The 19795-nt window shown below is 48.2% G+C and overlaps 1 protein-coding gene across 1 annotated transcript in view; it reads left to right on the forward strand.

Moving 5' to 3' along the window:
* The first annotated feature begins 6398 nt into the window (after positions 1–6398).
* LOC121579011 (netrin-4) overlaps positions 6399–19795 on the forward strand; it is a 33487-nt gene continuing 20090 nt past the window's right edge. The window contains exons 1-3 of the mRNA XM_041893299.2: positions 6399–6857; positions 7634–8175; positions 12099–12371. Coding sequence (XP_041749233.2) covers positions 6800–6857; positions 7634–8175; positions 12099–12371 — 873 coding nt within the window. The 5' untranslated portion in view covers positions 6399–6799. The remainder of the gene's footprint in view (positions 6858–7633; positions 8176–12098; positions 12372–19795) is intronic.

A 19795-nucleotide genomic window follows, 5' to 3' on the forward strand; every position in this document is an offset into this window, starting at 1 on the left:
ACAAAACAACAGAAAGCAACGTGAAGCTCAACAGTGGCTACACACAACAATCCAAACAAGAGTCATAAACAAGATCCCACAACTAAGGTAGGCAACCAGGCTACCTAAGTATGATCCCCAATCAGAGACAACGAGCGACAGCTGCCTTTGATTGGGAATCACACCCGGCCAAACATAGAAATATAAACCTAGAACTAACCATAGATATACACATAGAAACTCATGCCCTGACCAAACCAGCTAAAGACAACCGGCCTCTCAAGGCCAGTGCGTGACAGTACCCCCCCCCCCAAAGGTGCGTACTCCGGCCACACCAACCTGACTCATTAGGGGAGGGTCCGGGTGGGCATTCAGCCTCGGAGGAGGCTCCGGCTCCGGGCGTGACGTCCTCTCCCTTACTGCCTCCCCGTTGCACCCCTGGTCCGGTCTGAACCTCGGCGCGATGCTTCCCCTCTCCTTCCTCCCACGATGCACCAAGCCCTGTCTGGACCCTGGTGTGGGAGGCCCCGACCCTGGAGAGGGGCTGATGTCTGGGCCTGGAGTGGAGCCGCTGACCGGAGCTGAACTGGACCCCGCTGGAGCGGACTACTCTGGCTCCGGAGTGGAGCCGCTGACAGGAGCTGGACTGGGCACCGGTGGAGCGGACTACTCTGGCTCCGGAGTGGAGCCGCTGACTGGAGCTGAACTGGACCCCGGTGGAGCAGACTGCCCTGGCTCCGGAGTGGAACCGCTGACCGGAGCTGGACTGGGCACCAGTGGAGTGGACTGCTCTGGCTCCGGAGTGGAGCAGCTGACCGGAGCTGAACTAGACCCCGGTGGAGCAGACTACTCTGGCTCTGGAGTGGAGCAGCTGACCGGAGCTGGACTTGGAACACGCACCACAGGTCTGGTGCGAGGAGCAGGGATGGGTCATGCCGGACTGGATACACGCACCACTGGTTTGGTGCGAGGAACAGGCACAGGCCGTGCCGGACTGGATACACAGACCACTGGTTTGGTGCGGGGAGCAGGTACGGGGTGTACCGGGCTGGCGACACGCACCACTGGTTTGATGCGGGGAGCAGTTACGGGCCGTACCGGGCTGGCGACACGCACCACTGGTTTGATGTGGGGAGCAGGTACGGGCCGTACTGGACTGGATACGTGCACCACTGGTTTGGTGCGGGGAGCAGGTACGGGGCGTACCGGGCTGGCGACACGCACTACTGGTTTGATGCGGGGAGCAGGTACGGGCCGTACCGGACTGGATACGCGCACCACTGGTTTGGTGCGGGGAGTAGGTACGGGGCGTATCGGGCTTGCGACACGCACCACTGGTTTGGTGCGGGGAGAAGGTACGGGCCGTACTGGACTGGATACACGCACCACTGGTTTGGTGCGGGGAGTAGGTACGGGGCGTACCGGGCTGGCGACACGCACCACTGGTTTGGTGCGGGGAGCAGGTACGGGGCGTACCGGGCTGGCGACACGCACCACTGGTTTGATGCGGGGAGCAGGTACGGGCCGTACCGGACTGGATACACGCACCACTGGTTTGGTGCGGGAGTAGGTACGGGCGTACCCGGGCTGGCGACACGCACCACTGGTTTGGTGCGGGGAGCAGGTACGGGCCGTACCGGACTGGATACGCGCACCACTGGTTTGGTGCGGGAGCAGGTACGGGGCGTACCGGGCTGGCGACACGCACCACTGCTTTGGTGTGGGGAGCAGGTACGGGCCGTACTGGACTGGATACGCGCACCACTGGTTTGGTGCGGGGAGTAGGTACGGGGCGTACCGGGCTGGCGACACGCACCACTGGTTTGATGCGGGGAGCAGGTACTTGCCGTACTGGACTGGATACGCGCACCACTGGTTTGGTGCGTGGAACTGGCACAGGCCGTACCGGGCTGTGGAGGCACACTGGAGGTCTGGAGCGTAGAGCTAGCCCTACTCGTCCTGGCTGGATGCCCACTTCCGCACGGTATGTGCGTGGCGTTAGCACAGGACGCACTCGGCTGTGAACGCGCACTGGAGACACAGTACGTAGAACCGGCGCAGGATTTGCTGGACCGAGGAGGCGTACTGGAGACCAGGAGTGTTGAGCCGGCACAACCCGTCCTGGCTGGATGCCCATTTTCGCACGGCACGTGCGTGGCGCTAGCACAGGATGCACTGGACTGTGCAGGCGCACTGGCGACACAGTGCGTATCTCCGCATAACACGGAGCCTGCACGGTCACACGCTTCTTAGCGTGAATGCGAGGAGTTGGCTCTGCTCTGAACCCTGGCTCCGCCAACCACCCTGTGTGCCCTCCCCCAACATTTTCTTGGGGCTGTCTCTCGGGCTTCCTTCGTCGTCGGCACCTTCGGCCTCGCCGTTGATCCTCTCCTTCCTGGGCTTCTTCCCTCGCCCAGGGTCCTTTACCAGCTAAAATCTCCATGTCCAAAACGTTTTCCCCACCTGTGTCCAGGATGTCTGTTCCTCCTGGCCACGCTGCTTGGTCCGTTGGAGGTGGGATCTTCTGTCACGTTCGTTGAGAGACGGGTCAGACCAAGGTGCAGCGTGGTATGCATACATGTTTATGAGAACTGATAAACACACGACAAAACAACAGAAAGCAACGTGAAGCTCAACAGTGGCTACACTAAACAAGCCAAACAAGAGTCATAAACAAGATCCCACAACTAAGGTAGGCAACCAGGCTACCTAAGTATGATCCCCAATCAGAGACAACGAGCGACAGCTGCCTCTGATTGGGAATCACACCCGGCCAAACATAGAAATATAAACCTAGAACTAACCATAGATATACACATAGAAACTCACGCCCTGACCAAACCAACTAAAGACAACCGGCCTCTCAAGGCCAGGGCGTGACAGGCTTTTACGGTTACAGAAGTCAACAAATGATAACGCATGGGGAGTGCTTATCGTGTTAAGTACTGCTCTTCGGTCCACTTCCCAAAAAGATTTGGGCTATGATGTGACTTATTTACTATCAATGGATGTAATCTACCTAGATAAAGCTTTACTCATTTCTATGTGACGAAGCAAATAAACAAATTCAACGTTTTCAAGCCACAACCCAGTCTTCGGTCATGCCCCAGGAGGAGCGACCCATCAATGGAAACCACTGGTGTCCAAGGTCATTGTGACTGAATTAAAAACATTTGAAACAAGATTTTAAATCTGAATTTCATTTCAAATAAAATATTTATTTGAAATGTATAATTTTCAGCAATTTAAGAAACTATTTATTTATTTTCAATAAATGAATACATTTTGTCCGGAATTGCACGAAGAACTCATGGCATAGAGGTAAACTGTCATATCTGGGTCTGTCTGGACTCTGGGCGGCTCTCTTTTTACGCACTGGCAGTCTGGAGGATGCTCTCATCCATTTTTCTGTCTTGAAGCATTCGACTGTTACTAAACCATTTGGCAAGTTTGAACTTGAGATCATGAGTAACACTTCCAACAGCAAGGGATGGTTTCAATGGAAATTCCTCTGAAATTACACTAAACCCTCTTTACATTACTGAAATACTGATGTCTTTACGTCATTATACTATTCTTGTTAATGTGTTTGTGTGAGCATGTTCAGGTGTGTTAGTGTGTGTATGTGAGTGTGTGTGTGTGTGTGTCTGTCTGGTTGTATGGACAGACATACACCTAGGGATGTATCATGGGAAAACTCTTATACTGTTAAAGGATAGTTAAACTATCACTAATCATGAGCTGCTACATGCATGACCTAGGATAACACTGACATGTTCCATTGTCTAATGTGTAATAGATGTGCAGGGATGAAGAGTCATGGGGAAGATGGAAACAGAAGTGCAGCATATGATCCAGGAGAACTAGAGCTCTCAGCAAGACAGAGAATGAGAGATATTAGACAGCATGTCTGCTCTGGTGTGCTCCATGGAGAGTAGCCATGCTGGGCTCATTGAGGTGAAGCAGAAAGCAGCAAAGATGAGGCAGGTTGAGGGCCTGTCAAATAATTAGAGCAGGACAATGCAGCTCCATGACTTTACTGTACTACTGTATAATGCTCATTACCAGCACTGACCACACGGGGGCAACATGTATTGATTTAGTTCAAAATTCACAATATTTGGAAGTTTGTAGCCTATTGCAGAGAGAGAATATGCTACAATCAAACCCCATATCCTCAGCAGCACTGTCACCAACTACACTTTTATATAGGCCTAATGACAAGATGAGAAGTTATATTATTATTGAGATTGGGCCTATAATATTAGACAATAAGATTTATTGGGGTCATTATTAAAGGGATATTTCAGGATTTTGGCAATGCCCTTTATCGACTTCCCCTGAGTTAGATGAACTCGTGGATACCATTTTTATGTCTCAGCGTGCAGTTTGAAGGAAGTTGCTAACTAGCGCTAGTGGAGCTTGCTAACTAGCATTAGTGCAATGACTAGAAGTCTATGGGTATCTGCATGCTAGAAGATACCTATAGACTTACAGTCATTGCGCTAACACTAGTAAGAGTTGGCTCGAAAACTACCTCTAACTTCCTTCATAATGGACACAGAGACCTAAAAATGGTATCCACAAATTCATCTGACTCTGGGGAACTCTTTGCCAAAATCCCAAAGTATCCCTTTAAGAGTCCTTTGGAAACGGGAAGCAGGACTTTGGTAGGCTATTAAAAATTAATCTAGGAATTAAAAGGCCAACCCCTGGTATAAACTGCTCTGCACAGGGCAGCGTAGTTAATTAATTAATTGGTACTGCAGAAACCGATCAGTTCATAAACCTCAATTGGCTTGCATTCCACTCCAATTATCTGGGATTTTGTTGGGATAGGCCATCAGTAGCATATTGTCAACATAGCCCATGCAGAAGTGTATTCAGCCAAGTGACCAAACTCCACAATTTTAAAGTAACTGCCCAGTGAAAATTTCACTTTTAGAAGTTAATATTCATGGCGTTGACTCGTCCTACTGTGGCCAAAGCATAAATTGGAGAAAAAACTCCTCAAAACCCCCACCTCAAACTTGTATCTCAAACAGATGCTTGCTATTTCCTCATAGAAGATGATGTCATCTCCCTGAGGAGGATGAGCTGGCCAATCAGCGTTCTAGATTAGGATGAGCTGGCCAATCAGCCGCCTACTTGCGTGAATATTTATAATGTCCATTACACACACACCATTCTGTTGTTGGGGTATGCCCACACCATTCCAACACAGAAAAGTTGCTTTTTAACATAATTTATTAAACATCTTGGAAGGAAAACGATTTCACTCATATTGTAAGTAATTATAGCTCATATTTCATAGAAATCTGGAAACACTGGGCAGTTACTTTAGTTTAAAGTGAGTCACTAGCTAGGTTTCCATCCAATTGGTGACAGATTTTCTTGTGAATATTCTAAAATCTGCACAAATAAAATATTCGCATTTGATGTGTTTTCATCATATTAACTTGTGATAAAAGTATGTGTGTGATGACATAGTGCACATAAAAATAACTGTTGCGGTTAAATTGTCATGTACATAATAAAAAATACAAGTTAAATGGGTTTCCATTGTATTTTCAACTCTACTGATGTCACAAAACATGTTGTGTTATATAGCAAATGTGCCCACTCTGGTATTGGCATGTGTGCTCTAGCCAACAGCTCGTAGATACAGTTGTGGGTATAGTCTACATGATAAGATTACTATGGCCAAAAGAGGGAGATTATTTTAATTTGTTAAACGGCAGCCAAGCATGGAAACATCAAGTCAACAGAATAAGATCCTCAATATTTATTGGAAAGTAAGATCAAGCTCATCACCTTGCACTTTCACCACCCTGTGAAGTTCATCATACTTTATTTCATCTGTAGCCTAATAATCTCCATGCTTTCCCGAGTCGTAGAAGGACTACACAAACATGTCATCCCGTGACTCCAAGTTATATCAATATTTGCGCATAAAAGCGTTTCCACCTCCATTTCTCGCATAATACATTTTACCTACACAAAAATATCCAACCTAATTTGTTTAGTTGACATCAGGCCTGTTGTGAATTTTTTTATCGGACATATAAGCCTACTTTACTCGCATAAAAAGGTTGGATGGAAACGTGGTTAGAGTCTCCTTTCTAAAAGGAGGCAATTATTTCCCCCAATGTGAATCCTGTTCAGCTCACGAGCCTCAATAATTCTGGACCCTGGGCTTTGTTATTCTGCGTTCCTTTGGTTTGTTTACGCAAAGTGTCAATAAACTTTACCGCACTTAATTTTTAATCCGGATGAGTGTCTGTGGATTGGAGAGGTTTGGATGACAGTAGTGTACCAGCTCTGACCTGACACTAACTGGCTCCTGACTAGCAGGAATGTTCCTTTAAAGAGAAAAATGCAAAGAGACGGGGCGGAGCCGCAAGCCCGCTGTCACTCTCTCAGTATTCCATAGTAGATTCACAGTATATCTTCAGGCTATTAGCAAGCAAATCAACTGTAAGGTAGAAGGTCCCGACGAATACGAGAGAACGCAGATCAGTCCTGGCTTTTGCAGAAGTAAATGCGGCATAATGGAATACTTTTCCCTGGGTGTCTGAACCGGCTGTGTTGTCAAACTGGGGTCTTTGTTCTTCTTTGATCATATCTGATTGTTGTTGAAAGGGAAAGTATAGCCTACATTGGCTTTGAACCTTGGCTTTACATTCGCGGAGGAAATTTTGCATCTATTTGCCACTTGTAAAACTCAAACGAGCTGTCGCGTTGCCTATTCACAGGGCTGCTCTCGAGTTCTCTCATTGGCTAACCTCTTCTTGGTAACACTTGCTCTTGGGTCGGAACTATGATGTGGACTTTGTTTGCTGTTTTTACCTGCACTGGACTATCTGGTATTCTTGCAGGTTTGTACTTTTTCTTTAAAAAAACCCTGCTCCTAGTCGAATTTGATTCAAAGGCAGTGTATGCATTGTGTACAACAATGTAGCGTTCCCGCTGTCTCCGAACAATACGCGTGACAAGTGCAGCAACCGTGACAAAAGTATTTCCTCACGCTCCGATCTGTTGACCACCTCTGGTCAACATTCTATTTGTGTGGAGGTGAAACCCGTGTCTCATGATATCATAGAGATGTTATCTATCATGCATAATGTTTTCAAACGAAACACAAAGATACCGATATGTTTTTATAACTATGTAATAACCTAAAAAGACCGATAACAATGAAGGCTACTGTGAGCTACCATTCATTGTTGACTGCCAAAAATGGATTTTGAATACCTGCCCACATTATAAACAGAGTTGTTGTGTTACATAAAAACATGAAACCCCCGTTGTGAACAGAACAGCCCCTGTGTGCATGTTGGCAGCGGAGATGGCTCTTAAAGATGGCAGTGTTGCCCAGGGGGTGTTCTTAAATCCGATGTGCAATGCATCTGGAACTTGTCTGGAGTGCACATCCTTCTCCCATAGCTGCCCAAAACTTTAACTGTGTCAAAGTCCACATTGAAGCATTCAAGTCAACAGCAGGTGCACAATGCCACCCCGGTTCTGTCTAACTCTCTTGTAAGATTTTAGATTCAAGTTTAGATTACAGACACACCGACACACACACACCCTCACCCTCCTCCTCCTTCTCCTCATCCTCCTCCTATAACCTGTACTCTCTCCCTTCCTATAGATGTGGGTCGTGTAGGGGGTGTAGCCCCTCACTGTGAGAGCCAGGCGTGTAACCCCCGAATGGGCAATCTGGTGCTAGGCCGCAGGGTCCTGACCCAGACCGTATGTGGCTACAAGGGCACCGAGCCCTACTGCTCCTACTCTGACCCCTCCTCCTCCAGAGAGCCCTGCCCCCCGGCCAGGTGTGGGGAGTGTAACGCGGCCCTCCCCCTGCAGGCCCACCTGGCTGCAGCCATGGCCGACTCCTCCTTCCGCCACCCCAACACCTGGTGGCAGTCGGCGGGGGAAGCGGAGTCTGAGACTCTGCAGCTGGATCTGGAGGCGGAGTTCATCTTCACCCACCTGATCATGGTGTTCCGCTCGCCCCGCCCCACCGCCATGACACTGGAGCGCTCGCAGGACTTCGGGCAGACCTGGAAGACATTGCAGTACTACGCCAGGAACTGTAGCGCTACCTTTGGACTGGAGGAGGGAAAGGCAGAGCTGGACAGGGCCCCCTGCACCTCCAAATACTCTGGAGCTTACCCCTGTACCAGGGGAGAGGTAAGGAGGGATTGAGGAGGGCTTGTGTGTTTGTGTGTGTGTGGCGTGTGTGCATGTGTGTGTGGCGTGCGTGTGTGTGTGTGTGTGTGTGTGTACAGAGGCAGACAGACAGACAGACAGGACTGTCTGAGACAGAACCAGGTGTTAGTCCAGACAGCAGCTCAGACTCACACCTCTAGCCGTCCAGGATGTGTCCTGTCATGGCACCTTACTTATGGACGGATGAACTGCTGGAAGGAAGGATGATAGATGTTGGCTACTGTACTACACACAGGAGTGTCCACTCCACTTCCCCCCATTCATAAAGCTAACCTGCATATTCCCCTGTGTGTCTAAGTCATGGGTCTCTAATCTAAATACAGGTACTAATCCATGGGGCGGCGCACAATTGGCCCAGCGTCGTCCAGGGTAGGGGAGGGAATGGCCGGCAGGGATGTAGCTCAGTTGGTAGAGCATGTTGTTTGCAACGCCAGGGTTGTGGGTTCGATTCCAACGGGGGGCCAGTATGAAAAGTAAAAAAATAATGTATGCACTCACTAACTGTAAGTCGCTCTGGATAAGAGCGTCTGCTAAATGACTAAAATGTAAATGTAATCAAAACCGTGATGAGTTTAATCAGGTGTGTTAGTGCTGGGCTTTAACTCCAGTCTGCACACACAGTACCTCTCTACAGCTCTCTACAGCCAGGGTAGTCCATAGTACCCAAGCTAGCAGCAACACTATGGAGGATAGTGTTACTACTACAGAAGGGTGGTTATCAGGTGGGTGTGGGGATTATGTGGCACGAAAGGGTCCCTGGCAGCTTCTTGATGTCTAACTGAAACAGTGTGTGAGGGGTTTCAGCTCCTACCAAGGCAGTGTAGGGAGATCATGTAGTGCAGGGTTCCCCAACTGGCGGACCACGGGCCGAATTTGGTGGTTTTATTTGGACGTTTTTGAAAAATAAAGAACATGAATTACAAAAAAAAGTATATATATATATTTTTTGTTGTTGTTGTTGTTTTTTGGTTGGACATAGAAGACTGTAAAAACAACAGGAAATCAGCTCCAAGTGATTTTTATTCAGGAAATCTTTTCCCAAGTATTCCCACACATAATAGAAAGACAACGTGATCATAAACAAATGTAAGCAAGGTTTGAAATGATTATGTTTTAGTCAAACATTATATCTGTTTGGGCTTCTTGCTGTCAATTTGCAGTCTACAAATTATATCCAATTATGTTCCGTCCCCCCGACCATCCACTTAAGAAAAAAACGGCCCGCGGCTGAATCTAGTTGATGATCCCTGATATAGTGCATGTTGACTCTGTAATGGCACTGCTCCACAGGCTTTCCCCCGGTAGGATTCCCTACATGTAATCCTGTCATCTTTTATGACCCGCTTTATCGTACATCCTAAAGCAGTCTTCCCCTGTGAGTGGTGTGTGTGTGTGTGTGTGTGTGTCCATGCAATTGTGAGCATGTGAAAGTGTGTGTGTTTGTTTGAGGGAGCCAGCTACTATAAGATACTTGTGTCATGTTGTGATGTGTGTGCAATGCATGTATGTGTGTGAATGCTTGTGTGTTTTTGTGTGTGTGAGGGAAGCAGCGAGACACTGTGATAGTAGCATGACCTTTAACCTCTAACCTCTGTCTGATGACCCTAAGGTCAGGGGTGGGGTCAAGACTCCAGAGTCCTTTCAGCTCCTCATCACAGAGCCTGCTATACTAAACCATCATCCACTCTCTCAATCGCTATGGCTACTGTATTTATCTTGTGATGTTCATCATTAAGTAAAACTATAATGCCAACTGACAGCTCAACTGTCTGTGGCCTGTTTGTGATGACAGCAAGGCAGGTACAGAACGGTGTGTGTATGCTTTACCCTGGGAGCTGAGAGCTGTGCTCTGTGTCCTTATGTTCATACAGAGGCCAAGGTGCACACGCAAATATGCCTTACCCTGTCTTTCACCTACTAGCTCAATGTGTCAAGTGCATGTTTGTGTGACTGTGTGTTTGTGACACGTATTGAGTGTTTGAGCTTAACTGGTGTAACAATTATGTGTCGAGTAGGTGACTGTGTGTAGGTGTTTGCGTATATCCACACGTGTGTGTGTGTGTGTTTAGTCAGTGTTAAGTGTTTGGGCTCCTGCAATCAGATAAGTGTTTAGCTGTGATGGATAGCAACAAGGAAGGAGGAGGAGGAGTGTCTTAGCTTGGAGCGATACAGTGAGGGAGCAGGTATTCTCAGCTTTCCCCCTCCTTTATCTGATGAACATTAAAAAGCATGTCATCTCTTGTGCTGAGAGCTGAACATGTTCGTCTGAATGGGGGAAAACATGAGAGGCTTGTGAGTTCAGGTACTAGCTGAAGAGGTCTAGATAGTCTCTCTGTTGGTGAGCTCAGGGCTCCTTGTGTTATTTATGAGGTCAGCTGGGCTGGAAGAATGTGTGTGTGTTGTTATAGAGACTGTGACCTCCTTAGGGAGGGAGCCGTCCAAACAGCCACACACACACATTGGCGCGCACGCACACACACAGCTCTCTCTGTCTGTCTGTCTGTCAGGGAGGAAGCGCCGTTGCCCTGATGGAAGTTGGTCCTGCAGGCGAGACGGCCCATCCCCCTCCTCTCTCTCTCTCTCTCTCTCTCTCTCTCTCTCTCTCTCTCTCTCTCTCTCTCTCTCTCTCTCTATCAATGCCCATTGTTCCTGTTTACCAGATTACAGTCCACAGTGCTTTGATGGAATTAGGGCTGTTAAAGCCAGATTTACACTGTTTTTCAGACTAACAGGAAGAAAAGATTATGAGCATAGAAGTGCCACATGCTCCCCTGAATAATGTTTATGTGGGACTGCTCTCTCTGTTTCTATAGTTAGGCAGAGAGACCAAACCCAGACAATGACTTTACATTTCATATGCACGAAAAACTTTAATGAGATACTTAATTTGTTTGTTTGTATGTGTGTGTTAGAGTTTGCATTCGTTGTGTGGTTTGCATGAAGTCTGTACCCTTTGCCTGCAGCTGGAGCATCCGGAAGGCCTCTTGTGGAATTTTTGCAGGGTTTGGGAATGTTGATTGGGGAAGTGTGTGTGTAGTTGGGAATGTTCATTGGATGTTGTGTGTGGAGTTTGGGATTGTCCATTGGGGATGTGTTTGTGTGTGTGACAGTGTTGCTGCAGTGTCGCCGGACTGTCGCAGAGCCTTTGTCCAGGGCTGAGTTATGTGGGGCTGCATCTCTCGCCCACTCTTTGTCTCGTCCTCCTCTCCCGCGGACTGGCGCCCCTTGCCCTATTGGTTGTGTTCCCTTAATTGCGGAACACAATGCTGTGACTCTGTGACCTATTCCAACAACAGGGAACTTAATAGTGCTCCTCCCATCACACCCCAGGCCAGCCATACAACCAATGGGGACACAGCATGGGCTCGACTCACACAGTCAACTCCCAAAAACAAACACACACACACCCCTCACCCAATTATATCTATGTCAGGGATATATACTCTCCACCAATAACACACCCTCCCAGTATCAGACACTTCCCTCAATGTCAACAAACTCCCCTTAAACACACACACTCCCCTTGTAACACACACACACACACACTCCCACACACACACTTTTGCCCCAGTGATATCTGTGGCAGAAACACACAGCCCTCTCAGGAACACACTTTACCCTCAACAACATCAGCAGTGTAAGCAGGTTGCCATAGGAGCAGCCACCGGGGCGATGGCAGTTGTGCATGGGCTGGGGGGTAATATGGAGGGATCATCAGTTTAGGGATGCAAGACTCAGAGAGAAAGAAAGAAAGAAAGAGAGACAGAGAGAGAGGTGCAGAAAATAAGATATGTTGTCACCAAGTCTTGCATAATAATATATTGCCACTAACTCGTATCATTTTGAAGCATTACTGACTGACTGTTGGATTGGTTGATTGACAGGTGATCTACCGTGCCCTCCCCCAATGGGAATCTCTTGACCCGTATGGGGCGTCAGGCCAGGAGCAGCTGAGGGTGACCAACGTGCGCATACGTCTGCTGGAGCGCCAATCCTGTCCCTGCCAGGCCAAAGATCCCACCGCTGGAGCCCCGCCCACCCAGCACTTCGCCATCTATGACCTCATCGTGAAGGGCAGCTGCTTCTGCAATGGGCACGCTGAGCAGTGTGTCCCTGCGCCCGGCTACCGGCCTGTCAGGGACAGAACCAACCACGTGGTGAGTGTGTGTGTGTCTGTGTTTGTGTCTGTGTATCTGACTGTCTGTGTGTGGAAGTGTGTGCATACCCGTGTGCATGCGTGCGTTATGTGTATCAATCATTGGCATAGTGATGAGGGCTATCACCTTTCTCTGTCCCACTTCCTGTCCTGGGTTTGCTCTGTCTGGGTAGATAAAGAGCTGCCTTTCCTGTGATCCAGATTACAAAGGAGATGTTGATATTGATTCAGCACTGGGCTAATGATGGTGATGAAGTCTAAAGAAGCTTGTGTTTGTGTGTGTGTGTGTGCAGGCGTGTGTGTGTGTGTGCAGGCGTGCGTGTGTGTGTGCGGGCGTGCTGATAAAGGTGTGAATAGACATGGCTCATTCACAGTGTGTAGATGGACATTAGAGATGCAGTGAGCATTTCAGACTGCCAGTGGAACGCCTATCTCTGCCATCTCCACAAGCAGTTCCGCCCGACGCCTTTTGAAGCAGAGCGCCTATTCTATTGCAATCAGCAGGCCCAGAGAGCAGGGAAAGTGAGTGTGATGAGTGTGACAACAGAACCTTTAGACTGCAGACACGGAGACAGAGACATAGACACAGAGAGACTGTCTGACTGTGGGTAACTATAACTTTGTGTATCAGTGTTAAGCCCACAATAGCAGTGTCTGTTGCAGTATTACAGTATCTAGGAGCCTGTATGGTTGCAGCCGGTCAGTCTGTCTCCTCTGTGTGAGCCCACTGTAATCAGAGGAGTCTGTTTCTCATCCTCCTCCATAATATCACTGGCTTATCTGGTAACCCAGTGGGCTACACCTAGTTAACCTACTTTGGACTTGACTCTATCTAGGCTACAAAAGCATCCTCAGAATGTGTTTTAAGCTTTTTAATGTTGATATTCTAAACATTAGGTTATATCACAACACAACATGACCTAACGTTGTAGGAACGTTGGTGTGTCGTGTGATATGCGGGAGAGTTGGGTAAACAAGCGTTGAGACGGGGGACGGTATGAGGTTATATAAGTACTTTCCCTCTTTCTCTCTCTCTCTCTCTCTCTCTCTCTCTCTCTCTCTCTCAGCAGTTTGTTTTCTGTCTCTGTTTCGACCCAGGATGGTCATATCTACCAAACCCAAACAACCAGAGCACGACAAGACAGTGAGGAGAGATTACAAGCCTGTAAACACTCAGACAAGACGGGAGGGTGTGAGTTTGTGTACATGTTTTCCTACCTAATCAGGACCAGAATGTCCTGACAAGGTAGGAAAACAATACACTTTTTGAAAAGTCAGGACTTTTTTCATGTCCTGAATTTGTTAAAATGCTATTTTAGGCTTAAGGGTTAGGTTTAGGGTTTGGGGCTAAGGTTAGGGTTAAGTTTTAGGTTAGGAGTTAGGGTTAGGGGTTTGAGGTTTAGGTTAGAGTTAGGTTAAGGAAAATAGGATTTTGAATGGGAATATATTTGTATTGATTGAGGCGCATCCGCATTCCACCACGTTCTGCGTGGTGATATGTCAGCACATACATGTAACAGAGTAGCTAGGTAGTTAGATGGCTAACATTAGAGGTTTACAGAGTCCCGTCTAACAATAAAAATACATTTTTGGGTTAATCATTTCTGTTGCCTGTAAATACTTTTTATGCATGCATTTTTCTGTTAAAGCAAAATGTTAGTTTACTCCTGTCACGTTCGTTCAAGGACGGGTCAGACCAAGGCGCAGTGTGAAATGCATACATGTTTATTTAAATGATAAAACACACGACAAAACAACAAACCAACGAAACGTGAAGTCCTAAGGCTAAACACAATACAAGCCTCTAACACAGAACAAGATCCCACAACTAATGATTGTAAACAGGCTGCCTAAGTATGATCCTCAATCAGAGACAACGAGCGACAGCTGTCTCTGATTGGGAACCACACCGGCCAACATAGATCTACACATACTAGATCATACACAACATAGAATATTCACACCCTGACTCAATATATAAGAGTCCCCTGAGTCAGGGCGTGACAGCCGCTGACCGGAGCTGGACTGGACCCTGGTGGAGCGGACTGCTCTGGCTCCGGAGTGGAGCAGCTGACCGGAGCTGGATCAGGCACCGGTGGAGCGGACTGCTCTGGCTCCGGAGTGGAGCAGCTGACCGGTGCCGGACCAGGTGGAACGGGCACGGGCCGTGCCGGACAGGACACACGCACCACTGGTCTGGTGCAAGGAGCAGGCACGGGCCGGACCGGACTAGGAACACGCACCACTGGCTTGGTGCGAGGAGCAGGAACGGGCCGGACCGGACTGGCGACACGCACCACTGGCTTGGTGCGAGGAGCAGGAACAGGCCGGGCCGGACTGGGAACACGCACCACTGGCTTAGTGCGAGGAGTAGGAACGGGCCGGACCGGACTGGCGACACACACCACTGGCTTGGTGCGAGGAGCAGGAACCGGCCGGACTGGGAACACGCACCACTGGCTTGATGCGAGGAGCAGCAACGGGCCGGGCCGGACTGGCGACACGCACCACTGGCTTGGTGCGAGGAGCAGGAACAGGCCGGGCCGGACTGGGAACACGCACCACTGACTTGGTGCGGAGAGCAGGTATGGGTCGTACCGGGCTGGCGACACGCACCACTGGCTTGGTGCAAGGAACAGGAACGGGCCGGGCCGGACTGGGAACACGCACCACTGGCCTGGTGCGAGGAGCAGGAACGGGCCGGGCCGGACTGGGAACACGCACCACTGGCTTGGTGCGAGAAGCAGGCACGAGGTGTACCGGACTGGGAACTGACGTCAGAGATCTCCGACTGTACCAGTCTTTCACTCTCTGCGCCCAGTCCTCCTCCCGTGAGGACTCCACCCTGAGCCCCCACGAGTGCAGTGGTCGGGCTCTTCTCCATCGCTCCCCGACCACCCCTTTAGCCCCCCCAATTTTTTTTTCTTGGGGCTGTCTCTCAGGCTTCTTCCTCGGCCGGCGTCTTCTGCGTTGCCGTTGCTCCTCTCTATACCGGGCCTCCACTGTCTCCTCCCAAGGACGGCGATCCATCCCAGCCTGAATCTCCTCCCATGTCCAGGATCCCTTTCCGTCCAGAATCTCCTCCCATGTCCAGGCTGTTTGCTCCTGGGCACGCTGCTTGGTCCGTGTTTGGTGGGATCTTCTGTCACGTTCGTTCAAGGACGGGTCAGACCAAGGCGCAGCGTGAAATGCATACATGTTTATTTAAACGATAAACACACGAACAAAACAACGAAACGTGAAGTCCTAAGGCTAAACATAATACAAGCCTCTAACACAGAACAAGATCCCACAACTAATGAGTGCCAACAGGCTGCCTAAGTATGATCCCCAATCAGAGACAACGAGCGACAGCTGCCTCTGATTGGGAACCACACCGGCCAACATAGATCTACACATACTAGATCATACACATAGATATACACAACATAGAATATTCACACCCTGACTCAACATATAAGAGTCCCCTGAGTCAGGGCGTGACAACTCCGTTGCTATGGTCACTGATGCCTGTCCTCTGTGTGTGGAGTAGTGGAATTTGCGGTTTGCGTTCAAAATAAAAGTATCTAATTGAAAGTGATGCAAACTAATACAAATAGTGGAATCATGCTATATTTGGACTAGATAATGCTAAACAAGGTTGGAATGTTGTTACATAATTTAATATGAAATACAATAATTAATTTGTTTGACAATAAACAGAAAAAACTGTTGAAATCCCACTGTGGATGTATTAGACTGCATAATTGCTTTGGTGGCATACTTATATGCACTGTGTACAGCCTTATCTATGGATTGTACACCAATGAAATGGGGTATCAGCCTACTCAGTGACACCCACAGAACATAACTATGTAGAGTTTGCACAAATATTAGCATCTTAGCTCTATTGCAGGACTCTGAAACCACTGTGAAATGAGACACATTAGATCTGAATGTCAAATACACAATAGGTGGACTGGTGAGCTAATGTGGCTCATTTCACAGTTGTTTCAGAGTCCTGCAATAGAGCTAAGAAGCTAATATTTGTGTAAACTCTTGAGAATTGTTTTCTGTGGGTGTCACTAAGTAGGCTGATACCCCGTTTCATGGGTGCACAATCCATGGGTAAGGCTGTACAGGGCATATAAGTATGCCCCCAAAGCAATTATGCAGTCTAATACATCCACAGTGGGATTTCAAACCTTTTTTGTTGTTGTAAACAACAGGTGTGGACTAACAGTGAAATGATTACTTACAGGCCCTTCCCAGCAATGCAGAGAGAAAGAAAATAGAGAAATTATTGAAAAATAAAACACATAATAATGAAAGTAATAATAAATACACAATAAGTAACGATAACTTGGCTATAAACAAGGGGTACCAGTTCCCGAGTCGATGTGCAAGGGTACGAGGTAATTGAGGTAGATATGTACATATAACTAGGAATAACGTGACAGATAGTAAACAGTAGCAGCAGCGTATGTGATGAGTCAAAAAAGTGAGTGCAAAAAGGGTCAATGCAGATAGACCGGGTAGCTATTTGGGTAACTATTTAACTAACTATTTAGCAATCTTATGGCTTGGGGGTAGAAGCTGTTCAGAGTCCTGTTGGTTCCAGACATGGGGCATTGGTACCGCTTGCCATGCGGTATCAGAGAGAACAGTCTATGACTTGGGTGGCTGGAGTCTTTGACAATTTTTAGGGCCTTCCTCTGACACCACCTGGTATAGAGGTCCTGGATGGCAGGGAGCTCGGCCCCAGTGATGTACTACTAGGCTGTGCGCACTATCCTCTGTAGAGCCTTGCGGTCGGATATAAAGCAGTTGCCATACCAAGCGGTGATGCAGCCAGTCAAGATGCTCTCAATGGTGCAGCTGTAGAACCTTTTGAGGATCTGAGGACTCATGCCAAATCTTTTCAGCCTCCTGAGGGGGAAGAGGCATTGTCGTGCCCTCTTCATGACTGTGTTGGTGTGTTTGGACCAAGATAGATCTTTCGTGATGTGGACACCGAGGAACTTGAAGCTCTCGACCCGCTCCACTACAGCCCCATTGATGTGGATGGGGGCGTGCTCAGCCCTCCGTTTCCTGTAGTCCACGATCAGCTCCTTTGTCTTGCTGACATTGAGGGAGAGGTTGTTGTCCGGGCACCACACTATCAGGTCTCTGACCTCCTCCCTGTAGGCTGTCTCAGCGTCATCGGTGATCAGGCCTACCACCTTCATGTAGTTGGCAATCTCAATGATGGTGTTGGAGTCATGAGCAGCCATGCAGTCGTGGGTGAACAGGGAGTACAGGAGGGGACTAAGCATGCACCCCTGAGGGGCCCCCGTGTTGAGGGTCAGCGTGGCGGATGTGTTGTTGCCTACCCTCACCACCTGGGGGCGTCCTGTCAGGAAGTCCAGGATCCAGTTGCAGAGGGAGGTGTTCAGTCCCAGGGTCCTTAGCTTAGTGATGAGATTGGAGGGCACTATGGTGTTGAACGCTGAGCTGTAGTCAATAAACAGCATTCTCACATAGGTGTTCCTTTTGTCCAAGTGGGAAAGTGTGGACACCCCTTCAAATTAGTGAATTCGGCTATTTCAGCCACCCCCGTTTCTGACAGGTGTATAAAATAGAGCACACAGCCATGCAATCTCCATAGACAAACATTGGCTGTAGAATGGCCTTACTAAAGAGCTCAGTGACTTTCAATGTGGCACCGTCATAGGATGCCACCTTTCCAACAAGTCAGTTTGTCAACGCTGCCCTGGTAAGTGCTGTTATTGTGAAGTGGAAACGTACAGTGAGGGAAAAAAGTATTTGATCTCCTGCTGATTTTGTACGTTTGCCCACTGACAAAGACATGATCAGTCTATAATTTTAATGGTAGGTTTATTTGAACAGTGAGAGACAGAATAACAACAAAAAAATCCAGAAAAACGCATGTAAATTTTTTTAGAAATTGATTTGCATTTTAATGAGGGAAATAAGTATTTGACCCCCTCTCAATCAGAAAGATTTCTGGCTCCCAGGTGTCTTTTATACAGGTAACGAGCTGAGATTAGGCGCACACTCTTAAAGGTAGTACTCTTAATCTCAGTTTGTTACCTGTATAAAAGACACCTGTCCACAGAAGCAATCAATCAATCAAATTCCAAACTCTCCACCATGGCCAAGACCAAAGAGCTCTCCAAGGATGTCAAGGACAAGATTGTAGACCTACACAAGGCTGGAATGGGCTACAAGACCATCGCCAAGCAGCTTGGTGAGAAGGTGACAACAGTTGGTGTGATTATTCGCAAATGGAAGAAACACAAAATAACTGTCAATCTCCCTCGGCCTGGGGCTCCATGCAAGATCTCACCTCGTGAAGTTGCAATGATCATGAGAACGGTGAGGAATCAGCCCAGAACTACACGGGAGGATCTTGTCAATGATCTCAAGGCAGCTGGGACCATAGTCACCAAGAAAACAATTGGTAACACACTACGCCGTGAAGGACTGAAATCCTTCAGCGCCCGCAAGTTCCCCCTGCTCAAGAAAGCACATATACAGGGCCGTCTGAAGTTTGCCAATGAACATCTGAATGATTCAGAGGAGAACTGGGTGAAAGTGTTGTGGTCAGATGAGACCAAAATCGAGCTCTTTGGCATCAACTCAACTCGCCGTGTTTGGAGGAGGAGGAATGCTGCCTATGACCCCAAGAACACCATCCCCACCGTCAAACATGGAGGTGGAAACATTATGTTTTGGGGGTTTTTTTCTGCTAAGGGGACAGGACAACTTCACCGCATCAAAGGGACGATGGACGTGGCCATGTACCGTCAAATCTTGGGTGAGAACCTCCCTCCCTCAGCCAGGGCATTGAAAATGGGTCGTGGGTGGGTATTCCAGCATGACAATGACCCAAAACACACGGCCAAGGCAACAAAGGAGTGGCTCAAGAAGAAGCACATTAAGGTCCTGGAGTGGCCTAGCCAGACTCCAGACCTTAATCCCATAGAAAATCTGTGGAGGGAGCTGAATGTTCGAGTTGCCAAATGTCAGCCTCGAAACCTTAATGACTTGGAGAAGATCTGCAAAGAGGAGTGGGACAAAATCCCTCCTGAGATGTGTGCAAACCTGGTGGCCAACTACAAGAAACGTCTGACCTCTGTGATTGCCAACAAGGGTTTTGCCACCAAGTACTAAGTCATGTTTTGCAGAGGGGTCAAATACTTATTTCCCTCATTAAAATGCAAATCAATTTATATAACATTTTTGACATGCGTTTTTCTGGATTTTATTGTTGTTATTCTGTCTCTCACTGTTCAAATGAACCTACCATTACAATTATAGACTGATCATGTCTTTGTCAGTGGGCAAACGTACAAAATCAGCAGGGGATCAAATACTTTTTTCCCCTCACTGTATAGGAGCAACAACGGCTCAGCCGCGAAGTGGTAGGCCACACAAGCTCAC

Source organism: Coregonus clupeaformis, chromosome 19, assembly GCF_020615455.1.
Source record: "Coregonus clupeaformis isolate EN_2021a chromosome 19, ASM2061545v1, whole genome shotgun sequence".
NCBI lineage: Eukaryota > Metazoa > Chordata > Actinopteri > Salmoniformes > Salmonidae > Coregonus > Coregonus clupeaformis.